Source organism: Octopus bimaculoides, chromosome 3 (assembly GCF_046866305.1).
Source record: "Octopus bimaculoides isolate indiv1 chromosome 3, ASM4686630v1, whole genome shotgun sequence".
Lineage (NCBI taxonomy): Eukaryota > Metazoa > Mollusca > Cephalopoda > Octopoda > Octopodidae > Octopus > Octopus bimaculoides.
Window position 1 is genome coordinate 88,541,190 of NC_142930.1, and position 26,347 is coordinate 88,567,536.

Below are 26,347 nucleotides of genomic sequence, written 5' to 3' on the forward strand. Positions count from 1 at the left end.
TGTGCAAAACCTCATCATATGGGTATGTATGTGTGTGTACGCATGTGTGCCTGTGTATGTATTGTGCATATTCATGGTATTATATTTGTTCTGCACTAGTTGCAAAGACACATCCTTATCACTCTTGCCAGAAATGCAATGGACCAGTGATTAGTTCATTTGGAAAAATGTAATCAACAATGCCATTGCGCACCAAATGAGATATAACCTATGTAGATAAATGTATAAATAAATACAATAAGATTTATTTATCAAACAACAAGAGCTGGGTTACAGTGATAATTTCTCAGAGAATCATGATGGATTAGGTTTAAGTTCCTACCAAAATGACCTGACTTAGGCCTAACAGCACTCTTGAGAAATACAGCTTTAATTATTTTCCCTTCTTAGTTGTAACTGGAAACTCCTTTGAACACAAATCTATTTGACTGAAGGTATTTTGAGGCAATACAACAATCATTCAAAGTGCCTTAGTGTGAGGATGAAGAACAGTGTCCATAACTTTTGCAGAATCTCTAGGTATGGGAGGAGAAAAAGGAGGAAGAAAATGAATCATTAGCTGCATGGTAACTAGCAATTTTTTTTTATGCATTGGTCTAGGTGTAGATACTTCCAGCAAATTAGATGAAGTGTCAGATTGAAGTGTCAGACAGTGGCATTATACTGGGCATTGGGTTAAATGTACAATCTACATAGAACTACAAGGACTTTATAATTAATGATTTCAAATTTTGGCATAAGGCCAGTAAGTTCAAGGGAGGGGTTAAGTCAATTACATCAACCCAGTATTCAACTGGTACTTACTTTAGCAAACCCAAAAGGATGAAGAGCTAAGTTGACCTTAGTAGAAGTTGAACTCAGAACATTAAAACAGATGAAATGCTGCCAAGCATTTTGTCCAGTGTGTTAATGAGCCTGCCAGCTTGCCGACTTGGTAATTAATAACTACAGATACAACACAGTACTGATGACTGAATATAAGTAGACACAAATTGCTGACTTTTCAGTTGGTTGTCTACTAGAATGTAAATTACTATATTTTAAATAAATACTGTGATACATACTGAATATAACTCACCTAAGATTTCCAAGATGATTTCTAAAGATGTTACTGGGGATGCAGTGGAGACTTCATAATTTAATGTTTTAAGAACACGTATTTCAGATTGTAAAATACTTTCTGTACTGTAATTCAGGTCAAATTCTGACAAGAAGTTCTTAATTTGTGAATTTATTATGACCTGAGGTAACAATAATCATATATGTAGATTTTTTTCATAACAGACACCAATAGAAACATTATTATATAACACTGTGTAACATGATTTTTGTCCCTGGGTAGCTACTGTCATTTCCTATTTGCATACTCCTAGAAAGTATGAAAAATGGCTAATATTTCCTTCAAACTTTGCTTAAGTTACATTTATTCAAACTCTAAAGAATCTCTCTCAAAACATGACTATGATACTCCCCCACTACTCTTGCTCATGATTAGAGACACATATATTGTCAGCCACTAAGGGATATGCTCAATTGGTTAAGGTCAAGCAACTGAAAAGCACATCTGTGGTATTGAGCAGAATATTTGCTATAGCAATATTTCTGCTTTTGCAACTCAGTGCTGAATACGTCTGAAATGTAATGGAAAATAGGTCAGTTTCAAAACATTTATGTCCAGGTCACAAAGACAAAATTAGAAGGGAATAAAAATCATTTTCTTTGATTTCTAGATAAAAGCAAATAGGAAATAACAGTTACTGACCAAAGACAAAAAAATAAAACTCTTGTTACATAGTGTAATTTGTTTGATGATAATACCTATTGATTTTCAAATAATGGCACATAGCCACAATTTCATATTATATAGAGGTACAGCTGATTAAACCAACCCCAGTTTTTTGCTCAGTATTCATTTATGAAACCCAAAAGAATGAAATACAAAGTTCACTTCAGTGGGATATGAACTCAGAAAATAAAAGGTCATAACTAAATACCACAAGGCATTTTGTTCAACACTAATGGTTCTGCCAATCCATAATGATAGCTATTAACAACATATAGTTTTTAAATTAATATTGTTTTTTAATATTAGAGTAAAACTGAATGGAGAATACAGGTTTACATAGTTCACAATTAATGGATATGAATGTAGATACAAAATCTCCATATAGTTCATCATGAAGTATATTTTTCACATGCATGTAAATACCATTATTTAATTACAATTTATATAACAAAACAATAAATATTATGTGGGCCTTCATGAGTTTCTTACAAAATTTCTATGAACATGCCTGATGAGAATATATCTTTCTGGTGAATATTTCTTCATGATTCTAACCAGTTGTTTAGTGATTCTGTGACATGATGTACTTCTATACTTCTATATATATTATCCAGGACCCATTTGGCAAGATTACCTCATTATCCAAGCCACAGCCAAGTTCATTATATTTTAAATTATAAGGTTGGCATTGGGACATTGTAGACTTTATAAAATATTTGTATAAACAGAGTTTATTTCTGCATAAGTTAGCCATGAAGATTGAACTTAATTGTTTGAACTGATCAATGTAATTCAATAAAAATCTTCAATCTCAAAAGCAGTATATATTTAACCCATAAACTACAATAGGCCACCTCAATGGCCAATACGACAGTGCAATAGGCCACCTCAGTGGCCAACACGACAGTGCAACAGGCCACGTTCGTGGCCACAGAAGTAGGGCATGATCTGACCTAATTTTGATGACATATAATGTATGCACACAATACCCTTTCACCCCAGAAACAGTGTAGCCAATTACAGAAGGTGTTAAGAAACACTGAGTATTTTTTTTCGAGTGATAGATCGATGTTGATCTTTACCCAAAATAGGCTCAGCAGTTCGTGTTACATACAGCAAAATCCCAGCAGTTTATGGGTTAATATATAAACAATGGCTACAGTGTGTCTACAAGAAAGAAAAAGTAATACAGATAATGGTCATACTCTGGCTACCAGAAATGACCGAAGCTTCAATGCAACTGCTAAATACTTTTAACTGTAACACAAATAACTGATTATGTCCCAGGTGTGAAACTAACTATATGAAGAATTTTTTTAAATTCATAAAAGAGAATTAAGCCAATATGCATAAGAATCTGTAGAAATTTAAAACTTTAATTACCAATCTTACTTTGTAGTGTGATGTTAATTTACTAGCTATTTGACAGCAGGACGATATTCTCAGTAGGATTTGTTTCTGCATTCGTTCTTGAACAATATGCCAATATTTTTTTTTTTTATTCTTTACTGAAGTAAGAATATGCTGATAAAGTTCTTCAGTGTGTTTATTCATAAATCTGGAACAGTGATTATTGGCTTCTTTTAAGGTATTTGCATTTTCATGTAAGAAAACCAAACTATACATCATCATCAAATACAAATACATATTTAATATCAGAAATATTTGTGATATCATTAAAAATGTCATCTCATTACATTTTTTTTTAGTGATGTTTTACAGTTATTGCACACCTATTAAAAGCATAATCTTTGTTGTTTGCACAATAATTATTGTTGTTGCTGTTGTTGTTAATGATCCTTTCTAATTCAAGTACAAGGCCTGAAAATTAGAAGGAGCTGCTAGTCAATTAAATCACACCTAATACCTGACTGGTACTTCATTTCATTGAGCCCAGTAGAAAGAAAAGCAATGATAGCCTCAGTGGGGTTTGAACCGAGAACAAAGAATCATCATCATCATCATCATCGTTTAACGTCCGCCTTCCATGCTAGCATGGGTTGGACGATTTGACTGAGGACTGGTGAAACCGGATGGCAACACCAGGCTCCAATCTAATTTGGCAGAGTTTCTACAGCTGGATGCCCTTCCTAACGCCAACCACTCAGAGAGTGTAGTGGGTGCTTTTACGTGTCACCCGCATGAAAACGGCCATGCTCGAAATGGTGTCTTTCATGTGCCACCCGCACAAGAGTCAACCCAAGGGCACCGGCAACGATCTCGCTCGAAAAACCTCATCTGTCACTCGCACAAGAGCCAGCCCATGGGCACTGGCAACGAATGTCGAAGAATGTCAAAATAAATACTGTAAGGTATTTCTTCCTATGCTCTAATGACTCTGCCAATCCAAACAACAACAATAATTATCATTGAATTTAGGCATGAGGCCAGCAATTTTGAGTGGTGAGGATTAAGTCCATACCATCAAACCCTGTACTTAATACTTAACTGGTTCTTTATGTGCTTGGGATTGATAGTAACATCTAGTTCCGCCTCTTAATCTCAAAATTGCCGGCCTCATACCTAAATCACCCGCATCATCATCATTACTATTACCATTAATTACAAGGTCTCCTGTATATTACTGCTACCTTATCAAAGAGAATGAAACAGTTTTACCAAAGAATTGACTGACTGCATACAAAAAAACAAAAAGCCATGTCAGGACAGACAAGCTCTTCATTATAAACAACATTATTCTCCTTCACCTGATTTATCTTCTTTATTTCTGGTAAGACAGCTGCAGGAGAAATACCTAGCCAAAGATAAACCTCTGTACCTGGCCTTCATCGACATGGAGAAAGCCTTTGACGGGGTACCCCGATCCCTTATCTGGTGGTCAATGAGGAAACTAAGGATAGACGAATGGTTAGTGAGAGCTGTACAAGCCATGTACAGGGACACTGTCAGTAAGGTGAGGGTTGGCAACGAGTACAGTGAAGAATTCCAGGTAGAGGTACAGGTCCACCAAGGTTCAGTACTAAGCCACCCTCCTATTTATCATAGTCCTCCAAGCAATAACACAGGAATTCAAGACAGCATACCCCTGAGAGCACCTCTATACTGATGACCTTGCACTAATTGCTGAGTCACTATCAGAACTAGAGAAGTTTCAGGTGTGGAAGCAAGGATTAGAATCGAAGGGCCTTAGAGTCAACCTAGCTAAAACCAAAGTCCTAAGTAGGAAGGTAGACAAACCACAAACCCCTTCAGGTAGATGGCCTTGCTCGATCTGTAGAAAAGGCATAGGTAGAAACTCCATAAAATATACCCAGTATAAGCTATGGACACATAAGAGGTGCAGCAACATCAAAGGAAGGCTAACTAGGAAGATAGTTTTTGTATGTGGCAGATGCTCCGGAGCAATAAACACTGAAAATGTGCAGAGAACAACTTCTGTTACATTCCAGGGAGAAAAACTAGAAGTAGCTCATAGCTTCCATTACCGAGGTGACCAAGTCAGTAGTGGAGGAGGGTGCGCTGAAAGTGTAGCTGCTAGAATAAGAATAGCCTGGGCAAAGTTCAGAGAGCTCTTACCTCTGCTGGTGTCAAAGGGCCTCCCGCTCAGAGTAAAAGGCAGACTGTATGACGCATGTGTACGAACAGCCATGCTACATGGCAGTGAAACATGGGCCATGACTACTGAGGACATGCGTAAGCTCGAAAGAAATGAAGCCAGTATGCTCTGATGGATATGGAATGTCAGTGTGCATACTCGACAGAGTGTAAGTACCTTGAGAGAAAAGTTGGACCTAAGAAGCATCAGTTGTGGTGTGCAACAGAGACGATTGTGCTGGTATGTTCATGTGGCAAGAATGGATAGCTGTGTGGATAGCTGTGTGAAAAAGTGCCACACCCACGTGGTTGAGGGTACCTGTGAAAGAGGGAAGCAAGCGTCTTACCAGACAGCTACACCTGCACCCATATATGTGTATACCTTTTGCCAATGTACATCAGTAAATTAAAAACATTAGCAAGAAATCAAAATAATATCAAGTGATAATCCCTTATCAGTGTCGCGAACCAGTGATTAGTCAACTGGAAATCTGTATTCTAACCAACAAAGCTATTGTTCACAAATCATGATGTAGAATATAGACAACTAAAAATAATGCAATTCTATATATCTGAAATAAAGAACTTATGTATACCATTTATATTAGTTGGATTGGTATCCTCATCTTGATTGTTGCTTTCACTACATTTCAGCTTTTGTATGTTCCAGACTTCTTCAGGTGTCTTGAGCTCAAAATTCTAATACAACAACCAAGTTGTAGATTCAAAAACTCCTGATACAACAACCAAGTTCAACACAAGACACCTGAAGAAGGCTGGAGCGTACTTCAGTCAAAATCTAGTGAGAGCAAGAATCAAGATGAAGACATCAATCTGACCAATATAAACAGCATACATAACTAGAAATAATCTCTTCAATCAAAACGTGATTTGCATATTTGACAATTATTTAGTGTTCAATAAATAATAAATGTTTTTGCACATTGATATAAGTTCACAGATTCCTTGACATGGAAGATCATCAAATGAGCTGATCCTTGTACATGACTGGAGAAATCTGACTTCACTGGGTGTCTTAACTTGGAGAGCAAAGTAATGTTCTTGTTACATAATTATGTTTAATTAGCTTTTTAATGCTCGCTACTTTAAATATGATAACACTCTAAGGTATATGATTAAATTCTAAGGCATTTAGTCTAGCATTCTATCATTCCTGCCATTCTACCATTGTATCAAGAATTGAAAGCCAATAATGTAATAAACATACCTGTCAAATAATTCTACTGCAAGATAACGAACTTCATCAGAAAGTTTGAACTTTTCACATGTCAAAAATATAAATTCAGCAAATTCACCATATTTAAAAATACCCTGTAATTTAATTGTAATAATACCATGATAGTTTATTAATCAGTTTATCAGAAATGTTCAACACAGATTAAATCATCAAGTTAGTATCCAACTATTGCTAAAGTTTAAGTGGGTGGGACGTGTGTGTGCATGTACATGTGCGTGTGCATGTGTGTGTGTGTGTATGTGCATGTGTGTGTGTGTGTGTGTGTGTGTGTGTGTGTGCGCACACACGCACATGTTGCACAGCATTAACTCTCTATGTACATGCATAAAGCAGTTATCAATGAGACTGAATTCTCAGTAAAACTTGCAACATCTTAAAATGAGAAGTAAAATTGATGTTTGAAGTTGTTATTTATAGAAAGAATACTTTGTATGTTGAAAGAGTTTAATGGAAGAAATCAAGACAAATATTTTTCTATAGACATAAAAACATTTATTATGTTTACTAACCTGAGTTTCTACAAACCCAGTGAAAAGCTTAAATAAAAGTTAACAGCAAGTTAATCACACACACACAAACACAAACACACACACACACACACACACACACACATACTATGTATTTACTAAGATAAGAAGGCATCATTTTATGTTTTTCCTATCTTTAATTTTGTCACATCCATTCACTATTTTAAAGTTACCCCTTGTTTTGTCCCCTTAATATATCTCTTTTTGTTCTCTTTAATAATAAATACTTTCTCCTCTCTCATTAATAATCTATATTTCTCTCTCTGTCATAAAAGTTTGGGGTTCACTTATGCATGACACACTCAGCAATCCCACCCCCTCTACCTATACTTAAAATCTTCCTTCTAGTTTCCCCTGATACATAAAAATCTCAACCTCCCACTTCTGTAACTGTATTCCCCTATATATTATATGCTTTGTGTACCAGGTACTACTTCCCTGTCTCCTATCAGCATCCTGCCAAAGGTTGTAAATGAATAAGACATCAAAGTAAATATGCATAACATCAGTAATGCTAATGATATTAGGAATACTTACTTCAGCCATCCATACATACAGGCATGTCCTTTATGGCCATGCCTCCATTCCCTGTCCCAGCTGAGAGGTCTTTGTTTTGTAGGTGCCAGTGCCACATATAATGCACTTGTGCTGGTGCTATATATACACACCCATGTTAGTGGCATGTAAACAACACCCAGCATACTCTGTAAAGTGGTTGGTAGTTAGAAAGTGGATCCAGCCATAGAAACCATGCCAAAACAAACAATTGGAGTCTGGACAGCTCTGCAGCAGGTCAGCTCCTGTTAAACCATCAAACACATGCCAACGTGGAAAGCAGACGTTAAACAATAATGCTGATGATAATACTTGCAAGCAGCACTTGTTTTAGAATATGCAACAAGTGTTCTAAAATGAATAAACGACTGAATGATAGCAAATTAAATGAAAGGACAAATATGATAATGTGCATAAATCTGCCAGTAAACCAAAGCACAACTGCTAGCAAACCAAAACATAACTTTTCTTATTCTTCACAGGTACAGATATCTTCAAGCAGCAATGAACCAAAAACAAACAGCCTTTCCATTAGAGAGACACACCCCTCCCCACTTCCTGTAAATTCCAAAACTTTAGTGCTACAGCCAGAAATACAGGCATGATGAAAGGTAGGTCTAGTGAGATTGTGGAGATGCTGGAGCAGAAACAAGTGGATGAGTGCTGTGTACAAGAGGTAAGATAGAAAAGATCCTCAACCAAAACTCCTCACAGACAAATGAGAACAGAAATTGTTTTGAATGAGTAATAGTGAGAGCAGGACTGGAGTAGGCATACTGTTAGTTGAGAAATGGATAAAGTAACTGAGGTAGACAAGGTGTGCAATAGGATAATTAAGATGAGACTAGTTATATGCAACTTAACAGTGACAGTTATCTCTGCCTATATACCACAGGTAGGATTGACATATACATACACATACATTTACATATATATACACATTATATATATATATTTATATTTGTGACCGAGACCTTTGGAAATATGCTGTGCGTGAGAAGACCCGGCAAGCCAAGTGAGACCATAATCCAAGGCCTCTGCCAGGGGTGTAGCCAGCCCACTTATGTGTACCTTTCCTTCATTGGACACTAAACTCGGCTTGCGAAGACTTGTTGGGGCAAGTGAAATCGTGATGGCACCTGTACCAGTGGAGCGCTAAGAGCACTGTCCGAGCATGATCGTTGCTAGAGCAGCTGTCTGGCTTCCATGCCAGTGGCACGTAAAAACACCATTTGAGTGTGATTGTTACCAGCATCGCCTTACTGGCACTTGTGCCAGTGGCACGTGAAAAGACATTCGAGCAAGGTCGTTGCTAGTTCCGCTGGACTGGCTCCTGTGCAGGTGGCATGTAAAATACATCATTTTGAGCATGGCCGTTGCCAGTACCGCTTGACTGGCCTTCGTGCCGGTGGCACGTAAAAGCACCCACTACACTCTCGGAGTGGTTGGCGGTAAAAAGGGCATCCAGCTGTAGAAACTCTGCCAAATCAGATTGGAGCCTGGTGTAGCCATCTGGTTTGCCAGTCCTCAGTCAAATCGTCCAACCCATGCTAGCATGGAAGGCGGACGTTAAATGATGATGATGATGATGATGATGATGATGATGATGATGTACATATATATATATACATGATGACTGCAATTCAATTTTGAGTAATACCATCACTTAATTATTCTCTTTTAAAAAATGTGCAGCACAGATGTGACTTTTCAGACTTGCAAGGGATTTATACTCTTTTGTATAGATGTAGCAATGATGGACACCTCTTGTCGTAGATGTTCTAGTATCATTTTCATGAACTTTCATATGACGTCTCAGATCATCTCTTGATACACATTCTTTTGCATACTCCTTCAAGTAGAAATGCTGTATAATGCATAGTTAACAACTTCTCTGTATGTGTAACTCCAATGATGACTTCTAAAGCCTGTCTCACTTAAACAGACATGCTGACACTTGTTGAATTGAGCTGTGTGCCAACATTCTCAAGCAAATTTACATCAAGATCCTTGCAAACATCTCTCTTGAGATGTCTATGCTCAATTCAATTTTGTTTGAATTCTCTCCTCACATTATTCAGTATTATCCTCCATGGTTAATAGAGCAAGGTTTCCCCACTCCCCATCCATCTTCAAAGATCTTCACCTTCTCCAGTATATTCTTCTTGCAGTCCTTCTGCCTTAATTCCAGTTTGTGTGCTGGTCTTTTACCCAGGGCTAACTCATCATCATCATCACTTAACATCCATTTTCCATGCAGGCATGGGTTGGATGGTTTGACAAGAGTTGGCAAACCAGAGGGCTATGCCAAGTTCTGTTGTCTGTTGTGGAATAGCTTCTATGGCTGGATGCTGTTCCTAATGTCAACCACTTTACAGAGAATACTGAGTGATTTATTTTTCCTGGCACTAGCACCAGCAGGGTCACCAAGTACCATGCACGAGAAGACAAAGTCCTCTTAACTGGAGGTATTAGTATTGAGGGAGGTGGCTTTGTACCAGTTGATGAGAAGTTTAAAGAATAATAGAAGGTTACAGATAGGAGTCTTACTGTAGAAGAGATACAAGGATATCCCAGTTGTAGAAGGGAGAAGAAAACTTAGAGAGATAGATAGAAATAGGAAGAGTAAGAGAGATATAGGTAGATAGGTCAGGATACAGCCTCAGAGCATGGGATGTGTGTGGGGGGGGGGGGGGGGTACAGGTGAAGTGATAGAGGGATAGAGGGAAAAAATTCATAAGAATGTGAGGGGAGATGGTTTGATGAGACAGAAGTGGCTGTAGTAATTGAAGGTGAAAGGTAAAGGAGGGGCTCAAAGATAGGGTTTATGTTAGATATGTGAGGGCATTGAGAAAGATAGGAGATGAAAGAGGTGGATGGATTGATGGATGGAGCATAGCTAGAGAGGAGAGAGATCATGGCTGGAGGAAAATAGTGAAGAATGGGAGTCATTCTGAGGATGGAGTCTAGCAGAGGGGAGAGAGCATGGGTGGAGAAAGAGAATGAGGAATTATAGTGGTTCTCGGAAGGGGACAAGAGGGGAAGGGACAAGAGGGGAAGGGACAAGAGGGGAGGGACAAGAGGGGATGTCAGTGTATAGCATGTACCTATTCAACATTCAGGGAATTTTACCCAGGGCTAGCTCACCATATATGAATTGTTAGATGATTCAATTATCATCCATCCTCATCACAAAGACCACCCCATTGTAACTGATTCTGAAGAACTAGAGACTGTATACTGGTAAAGTGACTGCATTTATAAACTTCAACATCACTTACATACATCTGTCATTGAATACCTAGTATACACTTATATATATGTACACACTCACACACATACCTTGTATATATATATATATATATATATATATATATATATATATATATATATATGCATATATATATATATACGTATATGTACATACCTATATCTATACGTATATATATATATATATAAGCATACGTGGGCACAGGACGTCATAAAACAAGTACAACAAAAAATATGAAGCACGAGTACATGGAACATGAACTATTCTTTTGAACAACGAAAGACACGAATGGAAAACAAAACAAACAACATAAAGAACGACCCTTCATCAGTTGTTGGCAGTTTTTCTAGTCCCACGTTGTAGTTGGAACAAGGACGACGTGTTCTTGTTTGTCTCCTGTCCACGCTTGATTTACGTGTTTGCCACCACAACCTCGTTTAGGCTTAGCAACACTTCCTGTTTGTTTTCACTGTCCTGCTTGCGTTACCTATTTTGATCTTTCGCAAAAATCCCAAATTTTATTTAATTTGCTTTGTGGGAGCAACTGTTTCATCGAAAGCGTATATTGATGTTAAACGCTCGAAATACGAGACTAGAAAAACAGCCAATAACTGATGAAGGGTCGTTCTTTATGTTGTTTGTTTTGTTTTCCATTTGTGTCTTTCGTTGTTCAAAAGAATAGTTCATGTCCCATGTATTTATGCTTCGTATTTTTTTGTTGTACACGTTTTATGATGTCCTGTGCCCACGAATGCTTATATTATATATACGTATAGATGTAGGCATGTACATATACATATGCATATATGCATATATATATATATATATATATATATATATATATATATATATATATATATATATATATATATACATTATATACATATTATATATATATACATACATACATCTGTAGATACATATACATACACTCACACACACACATATACATACACACACACACACACACACATATGTACACAATCCACTCTGTGGAGTGGCTGGTGTTAGAAATGGCATCCAGCTGTAAAAACTATGCCGAAACAGACAGTGAAGCACGGTGCAAACTACTGCCTAGCCAGCTCCTATCAAACTATCTAACACATGCCAGCATGCAAAGTGAACATTAAGTGTTGATGATGATGATGATGATGTGTGTGTGTGTGAGGGTGTAAACATATATATTTATATTTGTATACATCCATATATATACATATGTATATACATATATGAGCATACACACACATGCATACATGTGTGCACACATACATATACTTTGTAGGAGCTTTAATACAATCCATTTTCAATAATATCTATGAAACAGTTTCTGATGAAAGAAATATATAAGTAATTTTCATTGTTATTGCTGTGATTGTGTATTATCTACACAAATATTAAAGAATCAATATAGTAGAAGAAACCTATTAGATGAAAATGTTCAAAATTATTCTGAAAACATTTCTGAAATCATTAAAAAAGTATTATCCGTTTTTGTGTTCCATGTTATTTTTTAAATTCCTCTTTCAACGTTGATATTTTGTTTATAAATTAAGACACACACATATATGATATTGCAATACATTAAACATGTAACAACAGAGAGCTGCTAAAAATGTTAGTTCATATTGATATAATAATAAATTCTAATCTAGATCAGAATTTCCCAACCATTTTTTTACGCTTGGGGAATCCTTGAACTACCTTTTGTGTCCCTGTGAATCACTACACACAAATATGTATTTTTATTAATTATTTTTTTTTTATTAATTTTTTTTTTAATCTTTCCCATAAAGTTAAACAAATCATTAAACTATCTTAGATAGATTTGGCACCGATTATATCATCAGATACCACATTGAAATTTTGAGAAAGTTTCCAATAATCAGGCTCTTGCTTTAATTCAATTTCCCTTATTCCTGAAGATGTCATATTTTCTTCACAGCCTCCCTTAACTACCAACAGATGCCAGGATTTTTCCACCTTCAGGAATATGCAGTGCATGTATTATAAAATTGTGAATATAGAATTAAACATAAAAATAACTCAAAAATGCATTTCCATCTAATTAACGTGTGTGTGTGTGTGTGTGTGTGTGTGTGTGTGTGTGTGTGTGTGTGTGTGTGTGTGTGTGTGTGTGTGTGTGAGAGAGCGTGTGTGAAGGTGCGAGGCCTAATGATTAGGGTGTTGCACTTATGATTGCTAAATTGCAGGTTTGATTGCTAGACTGGGTGGTGCATTGTGTTCTTGAGCAAAACACTTCCTTTCATGTTGCTCTGTGGGTGGAAGGGTGGCAGAATTATTTGGCATGTCGGCACAAATGCTTCATGACATATCTTCCAGCTCTCTACATTCTAAGTTCAAATCCCACCAGCTTGGAGAAGACAGTGGGAAACCACTTCTGTATTCAACCCAAATTTAGTCATAGTAGCCAAAGTTCCAGTAATCTACTTGATGGCAACAATGCTCCACATGTAATAGTCCAATGGATTGAGATCTGGGGAATTAGGAGGCCAAATGCTAGGTGTTATGTGATCATGAAAATTTTCAGCCATCCATTCCTGTGTTACTACAGCCATGTGTGATAGTGCAGAGTCTTACTGAAACACATATGGCCTTCCATTGCATATACTGTCTATCCAAGGCTTAACAATTATTTCCAGGACCTCAAAGTAGGCAGCAGAGTTAACACTAAGACCTTGTGGAAAGAAGTAAGGAGACATCACATGTCCTTCATTGTTGACAACCCCTAAAATCATGACAGTTGAAGGAAATTTTGTATGCATAACACTTGGAACTTCAGAACGGTCTGCACATAACCATCTGTCATTTCTTCTGTTAACTTTTTGTTCTTGGTCAAAGCTTTTCTCATTTGAGAAAATCCAAATCAAATCTTCTTCTGCTGGATTTTTCAGTTTGTTTAAGAGCCTTTTAGATCTGATGTAGTAATTTTCTTTTGTTTTTCTGACAAATTGACCTTTCTTCATCATATATGACTTCCATCTGATGTCTTCGTGGACAACATTTCTGACTGTTCCTTCTGACACATGGAGATCTTTTGCAATTGGCCTCATGGACTTTCTGGGATTGTAATCAATGGTCTGTTGAACTTGCTGGATAAATTCAGATGTTCTGATGATTTCAGAGCATTTAGAATGCTTTTTATGCTTTGATACTGGTGATACTTTTCCATCTTCAGTCTCTAGTTCCTTACAAACTTTGTAGATGAAAGATCTAGCAACTTTTAAAATTCGAGATATTTCTAGATCACTATGCTCAGCTTTTATAACCACAATAACAGCATGACTCTTCATTTCTTGAGTAAGGTGAGAGTCTGCCATTATTATTTTCTGAAACAAAGATCATACAGAGTTAGCAAAAAATGCAGCATTGACCCAAAAAAGGTATGTCTTCAGATACCTTACGCACCGTGTATATATATACATATATATACATACATATATATATACATATACATACATATATACATATATATGTATATAAATACATATATACATATATATATATATATATATATATATACACACATATACATAATAGGTGCAGGTGTTACTGTATGGAAAGTAGCTTGCTTACCAACCACATGGTACTGGGTTCAGTCCCACAGTGTGGCACCTTGGGCAAGTGTCTTCTACGATACCCTCAGGCTGACCAAAGCCTTGTGAGTGGATTTGGTAGACAGAAACTAAAAAGCCCATCGTATATATATATATGTATATGTATATGTATATATGTGTGTGTGTGTGTATGTTTGTGTGTCTGTGTCTGTCCCCCCACCATCGTTTGACAACCGATGCTGGTGTGTTTACGTCCCTCCCTGTAACTTAGCATTTCGGCAAATAGACCAATAGAATGAGTACTAGACTTACAAAGAGTAAGTTGTGGGGTAGACTTGTTTGACTAAAGCTGGTGCTCCAGCATGGCTGCAGTCAAATGACTGAAACAGATAAAAGAATATACATATATATATATATGTTAAACCATCTTTCAAATGTTAAACCATCTTTCTTTCCTTCCCTGAGCGTCTGCTAATACTTTACAAGTACCATGTCCTCGCGTTGTTGCTTTTTTGCGTTTGTTCTTCTTTTTGGGATTTACTATATATATATATATATATATATATATATATATATATATATATATGCCACTATGTCTCACAGAAGATATAGTAACCACTCAAATAATCCTGTTTGGGTAATGCTGAACTTGATGATAAAATAAGCAATCATACCATGTGCAAAAGATTGTTATTCAGTATTAATGTACATTATATTATTTAAGTTCCATAACTGCTCTTATTGAGTTCAAGAGATATGACTTGAAGGCTTAGTTTACATGTAGTATATCTTGGGGAAAACAACCATTTTTTCCTGAACCTTATTTACATGAAGATTAGTACTTAGTACTAACAATTAACAAAATACTCAAAGATAATGCAACAGGAAAAAAATGTACCATTGATGGGTAACAATCAGAAATATTCTTTTCATTCTCATCATTAAGAGAGGACAACCATTCAAGCAAGATTTCTTTAGTAACACCAGTTATTTTGTGTTGAAAATAGATATCAGGTGGACTTCCAAATATACTTCCACTTCCATTTCTTCTTGAAACAGACATATTTCCTTTACATTCTAAATTAAGAAATAGCAAATATAGATGGATTTTAATATACACATGTCATAAAGGAATATGCAAAAATAGAGGTTTAAGTATAAAGGATGAGAAGAGTGCATTGTTTATAAAATAAATAAGATAAAAATAATAATTATGAAGAAGAATTAAATGATTGATATGAAAACAAATTGAGAACATGAAGTAAAAAGAATCTGATATATGTGTGTACAGACACATGTAAATTTGAATAAATTTATACACATTATGTAAAATATAAACATACATATGCCCATATATACACATGTAATTATTCAGATACAGATATACACTTTCATAAGCATGTAAATTATATCCATATAAATCTGTTTCCATGCACACACACATGTATGTATGTATGCAAATTCATACATATATATATATATATATATATATATATATATATATACATACACACATACATACATACAAAAACAAATGTGTAAACACACACACAAACACACACGCATACACATGCATACATATATAAAATGATAGATAAATACTGGTTGGTTTGTTGGTTGGTTGGCTTCTCCTGTCATGTTTTACATCACAGAGCAAGAGGAGGTAAGAGAGAGAGAGAGTAAAACATCTTAAGTTAACTCTTATGCTATAGAGAGTTAACATAAGACATTCAGGATTAGTGCACATACTTGGCTTGGTTGCAGACAATGAGTGAGGAATGTTACACACACATACACAGTGAGAGAGAAAGAATCAGAGATAGGGAAGAATACGGAGGAAGAGAAGAGGAAGCGGAGAAAGAATAAATGCCAGGTAGTTAGAGAGAGACAGACAAAAAAATGAAAGCAAGACAGTTCAGAACTGTATAATAAAGTGTAAAAGTATAGTAGAAATAAAAGTTATAAAATAAAATAGAAGGAATGAAAAAAAGAGGAGACAAAGAGAGGAATTAAGGGAGAAGGTGAAGGTAGAGAAATAAACAGAGATAATCAATTACACTGTGTAACAAGATTTTTATCTTCTTTTTGTCTTTGCTCAGTAAGCATTGTTTCCTATTTGCTTCTATCTAAAAATCAAAGGAGATGACTGCTATTCCCTTTGCTTTTATGACCTGGACATCAATGTTTTGAAACTGACCTATTTTCCATTACATTTCAGACAGATTCAGCACTGAAGCAGTAATATTGTTATAGCAAATATTCTGCTCAATACCACAAATTTGCTTGTTAGTTGCTTGTCCTTAACCACTTGAGCATGTCAATATGTGCATCTCTGATCATGAGCAGATGTAGAGGGGGAGTATCATAGCAATATATTGAGAGGGATTCACTGGGGTCTGAATAAAAGTAACAAAAGCAAAGTTTAGAGGAAATATTAGCCATTTTACATACTTTCTTGTGGTAAGCAAATTAGGAAATAATAGTTGCTACCCAACGACAAAAATCATGTTACAGTGTTATAAATGTATTAAGGAAAAAAAATTAAGGCATATTTGAAAAAGTTATTTGAAAAACAATGAAAATAAGGCAAAATGATGAAAATCATCAACTGCAAAAGTATTTAAACAGTTCAAAATGTAAAACATATTTTTATAGTTGTCTCTTTAAAACAAAGTTTATATGTTCATAATTTTGCTTTTTGTGTTTGGTTTGTAAGATTCTTGATGCAAAAATGTGTGTTGAAACAGATTTTTACATCTTCCCCATGCCATAACTCCCATCTCTTCATCCACTCATGGCCTCCACAACCACATCTCAATCATTATACTTGTCCTGTTTTACTACCAGCCAGCATAACTCCTGAGTTACATGTGTTGCCACCTTTGCTTATTTTATCTCACAACCCACTTTACACTTCTTAAAAACCCTTTCATTCCTGACAATTCTTTGTTTTACAGCATTGAAGAGTTACATCATCACTTTTCGAAATGCAATTCATGGTGTCTGATTATATTGTGAATTTTCTCTTCATCTTCATCGTTTAACGTCCGCCTTCCATGCTATCATATCTTGGCCATCGCCAAGCTCGCACAAACTCCCTTCATCTCTCTTCCTTTCAGTTCATCGCATCACAGCGTTCAGTATACACATACTTTTTTCACCTCTGGCCAATAGCCTTTCTTGTTTATTTTCACTGTTTCGTTTTCCTGTCTTGCTTTCTGTCTGCCATTACATTCTTCCATGTTATAAATTTAATTTGTCTCCGTGGGAAGAGCCGTTCTAACAATGTGTTCTGCCCTAACTTTTCAAAACACTTAGTTTTAGAATGGTGGCAGCTGATGTTGGAAATGTTCTCTATGTGGCCTGTGTGTTTTCTGTACTCTGTTTATCATTTTGTCCACGTTTTTTTTTGCAACGTCCTGTACCCAGATATGCATCTATATATACATGTAGATGTAGGTATGTACATACATGTACGTATATATGCATATACTCACATATTATTTTGTATTTTATATATATATATATACAACCATGAATCTCCAAGTATGATTCCACTCTATGTTGGTCCGCAGTACCTTCTCCTCTTCCTCCCCACCCCCACCCGGCTCCTTCCCGTGCTCCAGATCCCGCTGTCACACCTGCCCCTTCATCACCAACACTACCTCTGTCACCGGATCGAACCTACAAACACTTCACATTCCACACAGTTTCACCTGCACCTCCTCCAACCTTATTTACTGCATCAAATGTACCCTATGCAACCAACTCTACGTGGGGCAGACGGGCCGCCGGCTGGCCGACCGTTTCACCGAACACCTAAGGGACGTTCGGCTAGGTTCGGACTCCCCTGTCGGCCGTCACTTCCAACTGCCCAACCACTCTCCCTCTAACATCTCCGTTTTTGGCCTCGCCCTGCACCATGGGTCCACTCCCTCGCGACTCCACTTGGAGCAACGCTACATTTTCAACCTTAATTCTTCTTTCCCCTTCGGACTCAACACAGCCTTCTCTTCCTTATGACTCTCCCCTTTACGTCCCTGCAACACTTTACATTATTTTTTTTTTTTTTTTTTTATAATCCCCCCCTCGTCCCCCTTACATTATATCCCTTATTCTCTTGTTATTACACTTACTTTTTTCTACTTTTTATCTCACCACTACCTACACACACACATACCCACACACCTTACATATATACCGTCCACATACATATACCGCCCACATACATGACAAACATACATACGCGCCCTCACACACACATAGCCGAACGCACATATATACACACACACACCCATATATACGCGCACGCCTACATACACAGCCGCATACACATGCACACACATACACACAGGAGTGCACACACAAAATAACACACATACCTGGCACACATACGCACGCACACACATAAACACACACATACACACCCCTCACATACATAAAACCACACACACACACACACACACACATACACGACACACATACACATATACACACATGCACACATACACATATACACACATGCACACACAACTCTCACATACACAATACTCACTCATATACATAACACATACGCACGCACGAAAACATACACAATATACACATACACACACGCGCACATACAAAATACACACACACACGTACACGTACCTAACACCGACAACCCCACACAAACACGAACACACACACACCCAAATAACCACCTGTTGACCTTCTACCTACACTGTCTACAGCGTCCACTAACCAGTCCTGCTACTAATTTCTTCCACTACGTCATACACACACACACACACACAAACACACTAACAGATAAACCACCAAACCATGCACACACACACACACACACGCACATACATACGCACACACACGTTCTGTTATCACACACACACTCGCAGACTTTCGCACGCGCACCGATATTCATCTCCCTTTTTCACTCTCCTATCTTAGAAAGAACTTTTCCCCCACCACCTCCTCTTCCGGTCTTTTCATCATGTAACCTCGTGGGCATCGGTACCATTTTCCTCTTTCTCCGTTCTTCCATTCTCCGAACTTTCCATCTTTCCGACGAAGGGCTACGCCCGAAACGTCATACACTCTCTCTTTCCTTTCCTGAGCGTCCAATAATACTATCCATATCACGTCCTCACTTTGTTGTTTTTTTGTTTTTTTGAACTATATATATATATATATATATATGTATGTATGTCTATGTGTATATAGTTATGTATATATATGTACTAGCGTTGCTAGATGGGTAGGAGTGGTCCACCCAGGGCGACACTTTTAAAGGGGCATCTCTTTTTGGGTTTGCTGTAGGCAATATGTGTATTTTGAGGGGTCCGGGGGCAGCAAGCGGAAGGGCCCCTTCTTCCTAGCTCTCCTGTGCGACCCTTCTATCCGGCATTCGCCATGATAGATCGCTAGCGACTACACATTCTTTATTTTCTCTCCTTGTTTCTTTCTGTGTTCCTTTCTGTGGAAGAGTGTAAGCTTGAAACGTTAAAGACTTTTTCACTACCCGAGCGTTAAACTAATACATCTGTTTGTTGTCTACACCACCCTGTCGTCGTCTTTTGTTTTTTTTGTGAATTCTCCCTATGTATGTATGTATGTATGTATGTATGTTTGTATGTATGTATGTATGTATGTATGTATGTATGTATAATTTTGTAGCAGTAGAAACCTCGAGTTGTAAGATAAATGTATTGTTGCAGCAAACTCTATACTCTGTAACATTTAGTACTAATTTTTTCGATAAACATAATGCTTGAATTATATACACAAATGGGGGGAGGGGTGCATGTGTTTGTGTGTAACCAACTCCTCTGTATGTTTGCAAACCTTTATTTAGAAAGAAGTCCCTGAGGATTTTGACATGAAGACAGCTACATGATAAATTCCAATGTATAACTAGACACAGAACCAGTATTCATTTGTGTTGTATGCTTTAAACCTTATTTGCTCCAGGACAACAGGAGTAATAAACCAGTAATATTTCTTCGATTGAGAAAAATGTTGAAGAGATGTCACAATTCTTATTGAAAGAACGGACAGAAAGATGAAGAAATCGAGAAAGAAAAAAATAACAGAAAAAGAATATACACAAACTAAAAATTTATTGAATTCTTGAAGTTTAAGGAAATCTCATTAAAATACTTTCAGACTTGAAATATATTAAAAACTTAAACAGTAAAAAAAGGGGAAAAAATATATATTGAGTGAAAAGAAAAATTTACAAAACAGATACAATTCTAAAAATTGACAGAGATGTCTAAATATGTCCTTTTTTGTGTAACTGAGTTACAAGACATGAAATTAAAAAAAATAAATAATAAATAAACTGGGGTGAGTAAGAGAAAAGGCATAAATATATAAATAAATATCAAAGTCGAAGAAAATCCAATTTATTTAGATTTCTTTAATGATGGCACACATCATTTTACTGAAAAGGAACACAAGAATACACACGCTCACACGCATACATACGCGTGCGCGCATATACATCCATGCCTACATACGTACTTACGTATGTATTTGTGTTACTTTTCAATTAGCTAGATAAATAGATGGATAGATATGTGCATACATACATGCGTGCGTGAGCGTATATTATATATATAGAGAGAGAGAATTTATATATATATATATATATATATATATATATATATATATATGCAAATAAATATCCCAGTGCACGCACACGCACAAACGTCGGTCATATCCATTAATTTATCTATGCGTATGTATGTATAGATAGATAGATAGATAGATAGATAGATAGATAGATAGATAGATAAAGAGAGAGGGGAGGGAGAAAGAGAAAGGGGGTGGGACAGGTGGTGGAGGAGACACCCATATACATACATAATATGCGCATTTCTTTGATAATGCAAAATAATGAATTACTTTTGGATAAGATTATATATACATATGTACATATATCATACATACATACACACAGAAACATACATTCTTTGTGTATCTCTCTCTCTCCCTCTTTCTCTCTCTCTATATATGTGTGTGTGTGTGTGTGTGTATGTCTATCTATTTATATACATACATTTTATATATATATATATATATATATATATATATATATATATATATATATATATATACGTTGCCTGCATATGCACACTAACAAATTGAATAAACATGATTTTTTTTTTTTTTTACTTCAAAATAGATAATCGTCAATTTCAACATTTAATATTTTGTAGTTCTAGAATTCAAGTAACTCGTTTATATCTAGATGAAATTAAGAAAATGAATTACAGAATTCTAAATAAATATGCATATATTTTTAAATTGCCATCTTATATTTTGAAAACGTTGGATATTAGTCCAGGATTACAGTGATAATTTAATAGCGAGCATATTTCAAGCGTAAGATGTTATATCTAAGCGACATTAAAATTTAAATGATTATGAGCAAAATTAGTTTTTTTGTTATTTAAACCCAGGTCAGCCTTGAATTGGCATTTATTTAAAGATGTTCCAGCCATGACTATCACATCTTTTCATTTTCACGCATGGCGTATCTGAATATCACTTCTCTTCATGGCCAAAAGAATGTATCAGCCATCCACGCCTAACAATTATTGGACACTCAACAAAAATCAGGTGAAACCCACAATGGAGTATTGCTCTCATCTGAAACTGTGCTTGCAGCAGCAGCACACACACGTTTCCTGAACTCCATCCAGATGAGAACCATCTAAATCAGGGGTTTTCAAATTGTGGTCCGCAAGGACAAGACAGGGGGTCCGTGGACAGCAAATACTTTTTATGGGCAATTTGATTTTATAGATGTTTCTTAATCGAAATCTTTTAATTGACAATAAACCTATTTGTTAAATACTGTTAAATAAATAAATGTAAAAATATGTTATTTTAAGCAAATATTTATGTATAAATTTCATAAGCGTTTATAAGGGGGTCCCTAAGGTAAAACCTGAAATATAAAGGGGTCCGTAAGTCAAAAAGTTTGAAAACCCCTGATCTAAATGACTAGCATCGAGTCACTGACAGACCAGCCTCAGTCTCTGCCCCACCCACTGACGTGCTATCTCCTCTCTGCAATTTCCATCGCTATTATAATGACTTATAATCCTCGGAACTGACTGGGCTCACGCAACTTCTCGAACCATTCGTCTCTCCTCTTCTCATCACCCTTGTGCCCCTCACACATACTAGGGGTAATAATGGCACAGGTAATAATGTCATTATTACGAACGGTAATAATGGCACAAGCGACAAAATAGGTAAAAATGGCACAATAAGCTTACTGAAATATACACTATTGGCAAAACAAGTTTTTACGTATGTATGTAAATGTTTACATGACACTTTGTATATAGTCACCATTTATATATATTTTGATGGATCGCAGGACCTCGTGACTGCGTAGCTCACCAATGAGAGAGTCTTTACATAGTAGTTTGTATATTTATACATACACACTGGCTTAAACAAACTTACAACCATTACTTGTACACACTCCTACGAGTTCGCGACCCTAACCACTGGGCCATTGCGCCTCCACATTGTATGTATGTATGTATGTGTGCGTGCGTGTATGTATGTATGTATGTATGTATGTATGTGTGCGTGCGTGTATGTATGTATGTATGTATGTAGTAAAGAATGAAACTGATAAATACGGACTATGAGCCAAGAGTGTATATTTCAGTAAGCGTATTGTGCTATTTTTACCTATTTTTTTTTTCACTTGTGCGATTTTTGCCTAAATTCCAGTTCACTAGGTCCAGTCCTTCCTTCCTAGCATATCGACCCTCTAGAATACTTCTTTGCTCATGCCTTTTCCGTGGGAGTTGACTGACAGAGGCTCAAGAAAAACATTAATGACATCAGTCTCAGCGGTCTTTTAAAGGATCTTTGTAGGTTGTGGGCATTGTTCTTTCCTGCAAACTGATCAATCTAATGCATACGTTTTAAAATGGTAGCGTGTGAGTTGTTATTTAACTATTCTTTCTTGCTGGTTGAGCGATTATGTAGATCAGAACAGCCCTATCATCAAAGGATTTCCAACACGACTTGCTTCAATCGAACATCGACATTTTTTACTTTATTCCAGTCTAAGCAAAAAAAACAAAAAACAAAAAAAAAACGATTTAACATTTAGGAGAACCGGCCCCTACTCACACTTTTTTTTTTTTTTGCCTAAAATTGAATATCTGATAAATAATATATCGTTGTGTAAATTATCTTTTAATTTATATTTTTTTAATGAATACTCCGTTAATTTTGGACGATGAATCTTCCTGATCAACAATACTAACTATTCACTGAATTATAACAGAATTCCAGACATTTTTTTCTTCATATTTGTTCACAGCGGGTTGTTTTACACCTATTACACTAGTTTTTTTTTTTAAATATATATATATATACGAACCACATGGTTCAGGATTCAGTCCCACTGCGTGGCAACTTGGGCAAGTGTCTTCTATTATAGCCTCGGGCCGACCAAAGCCTTGTGAGTGGATTTGGTAGACGGAAACTGAAAGAAGCCCGTCGTATATATGTATATATATATGTGTGTGTGTGTGTGTATATGTTTGTGTGTCCGATGGTGATGTGTTTACGTCCCCGTAACTTAGCGGTTCGGCAAAAGAGAAAATAAGTCCTGGGGTCGATTTGCTCAATTAAATGCGGTGCTCCAGCATGGCCACAGTCAAATGACTGAAACAAGTAAAAGAGTAAAAGAATTTGTATCCTTAAAATAACGCCTCAACCAGACTCAACAAAACTCAGTGAGTGTCAAGGCTCGCCATTTCAATTACAAGTATAGCCCAGCTTGTGTTATTGTCCCTAGCATTGTTGGCTTCAAATTTCGGGTGGGGTGGGGAATCGATTACATCTATTTTGGTGCTTATCTAGTACTTATTTTACCGACATCAAAAAGGATGGAAAACAAAGTCGACCTCGGTGGAAATAAAACTCAGAGCACAAAGACGGACGAAATGCCACTAAGCATTTAGTCGGCAGCTAACGATTTTGCCAATTCATTGCCTTTAATGCCCCTATCATTATTACCTTCAATCGTTCACTTATTTTCCAGACATAATAGTTTTAAGACTTAAAACTTCATTATCCAATGTGCTTTTCCATTCATAAGATAGTTGTTTGTATGATTTGGTGATGATTTGGCTGCTATCTCTAGCTGGCACAAACTACTATGTAAAGACTCTCTCGTTGGTGAAAGTAACAAAACGTTTATTTGTTGGTTATGCAGTCATGAAGGTCCAACGATCCCTCAAAGCATCAACATCCTGGATTTCTTGACCGGCTTTGTCTTCCTTTTTCTTCCCCCACCTCCGTCTTGCAGTCGTCGATTATCAGTCGTTGAAAATGAATATTAACCAGACCGACCTCACCAGTTTCGGGAGACCGTCGCGGGATCTCTAAAGAAAAATCAATTGCAAAAGTATAGCCCAGCTTGTATTATTGCTCCTATCATTGTTGACTTCGCTCGTCACACCGAGCTAAACCTAATCATTAAGCGGGTCTTGGCTCAGTTCTGGAGCCGTCGGGGTTATCCAGAAGTGACGGAAAGAGGCCAAATGGTCTTACCCTCTGTCTCGGGTTAGAGGTAGGTGGCTCATTTGGGACGTCACAGTCTGCGACTCTTTTGCTCCCTCCCACATCCTGGATGCTGCAATTAATGGGAGGGTCACTACTTCCGTAGCCGAACGGAAGAAAACCCTGAAGTATTGGCACCTGACACTGAACTATCCCTTCCAACCTGTGGCGTTTGAGACGTTCGGACGGATTGGGCCACTAACCGTGAAGTTCTCGTCAACGTTGGCAGCCCGTCCCATCGAGGTGTCAGGTGATGCCGGTGAGGGCGCTTGGCTTTCCCAATGCCTTAGCCTCGCCATCGCTCGTGGTAATACTGCGGGCGTGTTGGCTTGCTTTTGTATGGTCCGTTAAACCTTGTGGTGTGCGACTAGTTGTGGTGATAAAATATTCCCACTAATGGTTTCAATACAGTTTAACAGAAGAATTTGGAAGAAGTAGATGAAAGTTCCCCGGTAATTTTCTTTCATGTAAATGTTTATGTGAATTGAAAAATTTGTCAGCAAAATTTTATAAAATGACAATGATCTAAAAGATGTACATGTTTATATGTGATATATAGAAAATAAAAATTGCAAAAATGGGTCAGAGAGGATGGCAGAGTTTCTGAGTAAGCGATCTTCCCGACCACGAAAATTTGATTGGTGAAACCGAAATGGAGGAGGATGTCAGACAAATAGAAAAATAACCACGATTTTGAAACTTGGAGAGAGAGGTGTATACAGTTTGTTGATGTCGAGTTATCTTTTATCTTTTACTTGTTTCAGTCATTAGACTGCGGCCATGCTGGGGCACCGACTTGAATAATTATTAGTCGAATGAATCGACCCCAGTACTTATTTTATTTTTTTTTAAAGTTAGTCACTTATTATATCGGTCTCTTTTGTCGAACCAGTGGTGATGGGGAACAAAGCACACACATATATATTTCGAAATTTCGGCCTGCTTCATTATCAGACTGTCTGATGAAGGCTAGACCGAAACTTCGAAGTCACTGTCAACACTATTGTAAAAAGAATTATATATATATATATATATATATATATATATATATATAATACAAAGAATATATATACATGTATACACACATATATGTACATACTTACATCTACATGTGTATATATATGCATATCAGGGTACAGGACGTTAGAACAATGAACTACAGACAACGGAACGAACACATAGGAAAACGAAAAGCCACTTGGAATATTCCTTCAT

The 26,347-nt window shown here is 36.7% G+C and overlaps 1 protein-coding gene and 1 pseudogene across 1 annotated transcript in view; both read right to left on the bottom strand.

The window, feature by feature from the left end:
* The window catches only part of LOC106876009 (cyclin N-terminal domain-containing protein 1), a 93,530-nt gene that overhangs the window by 65,736 nt on the left and 1,447 nt on the right, over positions 1-26,347 (bottom strand). The window contains exons 2-5 of the mRNA XM_014924373.3: positions 15,426-15,604; positions 6,570-6,673; positions 3,179-3,344; positions 1,079-1,241 (exon numbers count right to left, since the gene is read on the bottom strand). Coding sequence (XP_014779859.1) covers positions 1,079-1,241; positions 3,179-3,344; positions 6,570-6,673; positions 15,426-15,590 — 598 coding nt within the window. The 5' untranslated portion in view covers positions 15,591-15,604. The remainder of the gene's footprint in view (positions 1-1,078; positions 1,242-3,178; positions 3,345-6,569; positions 6,674-15,425; positions 15,605-26,347) is intronic.
* Positions 13,881-15,334, bottom strand: LOC149136627 (uncharacterized; annotated as a pseudogene).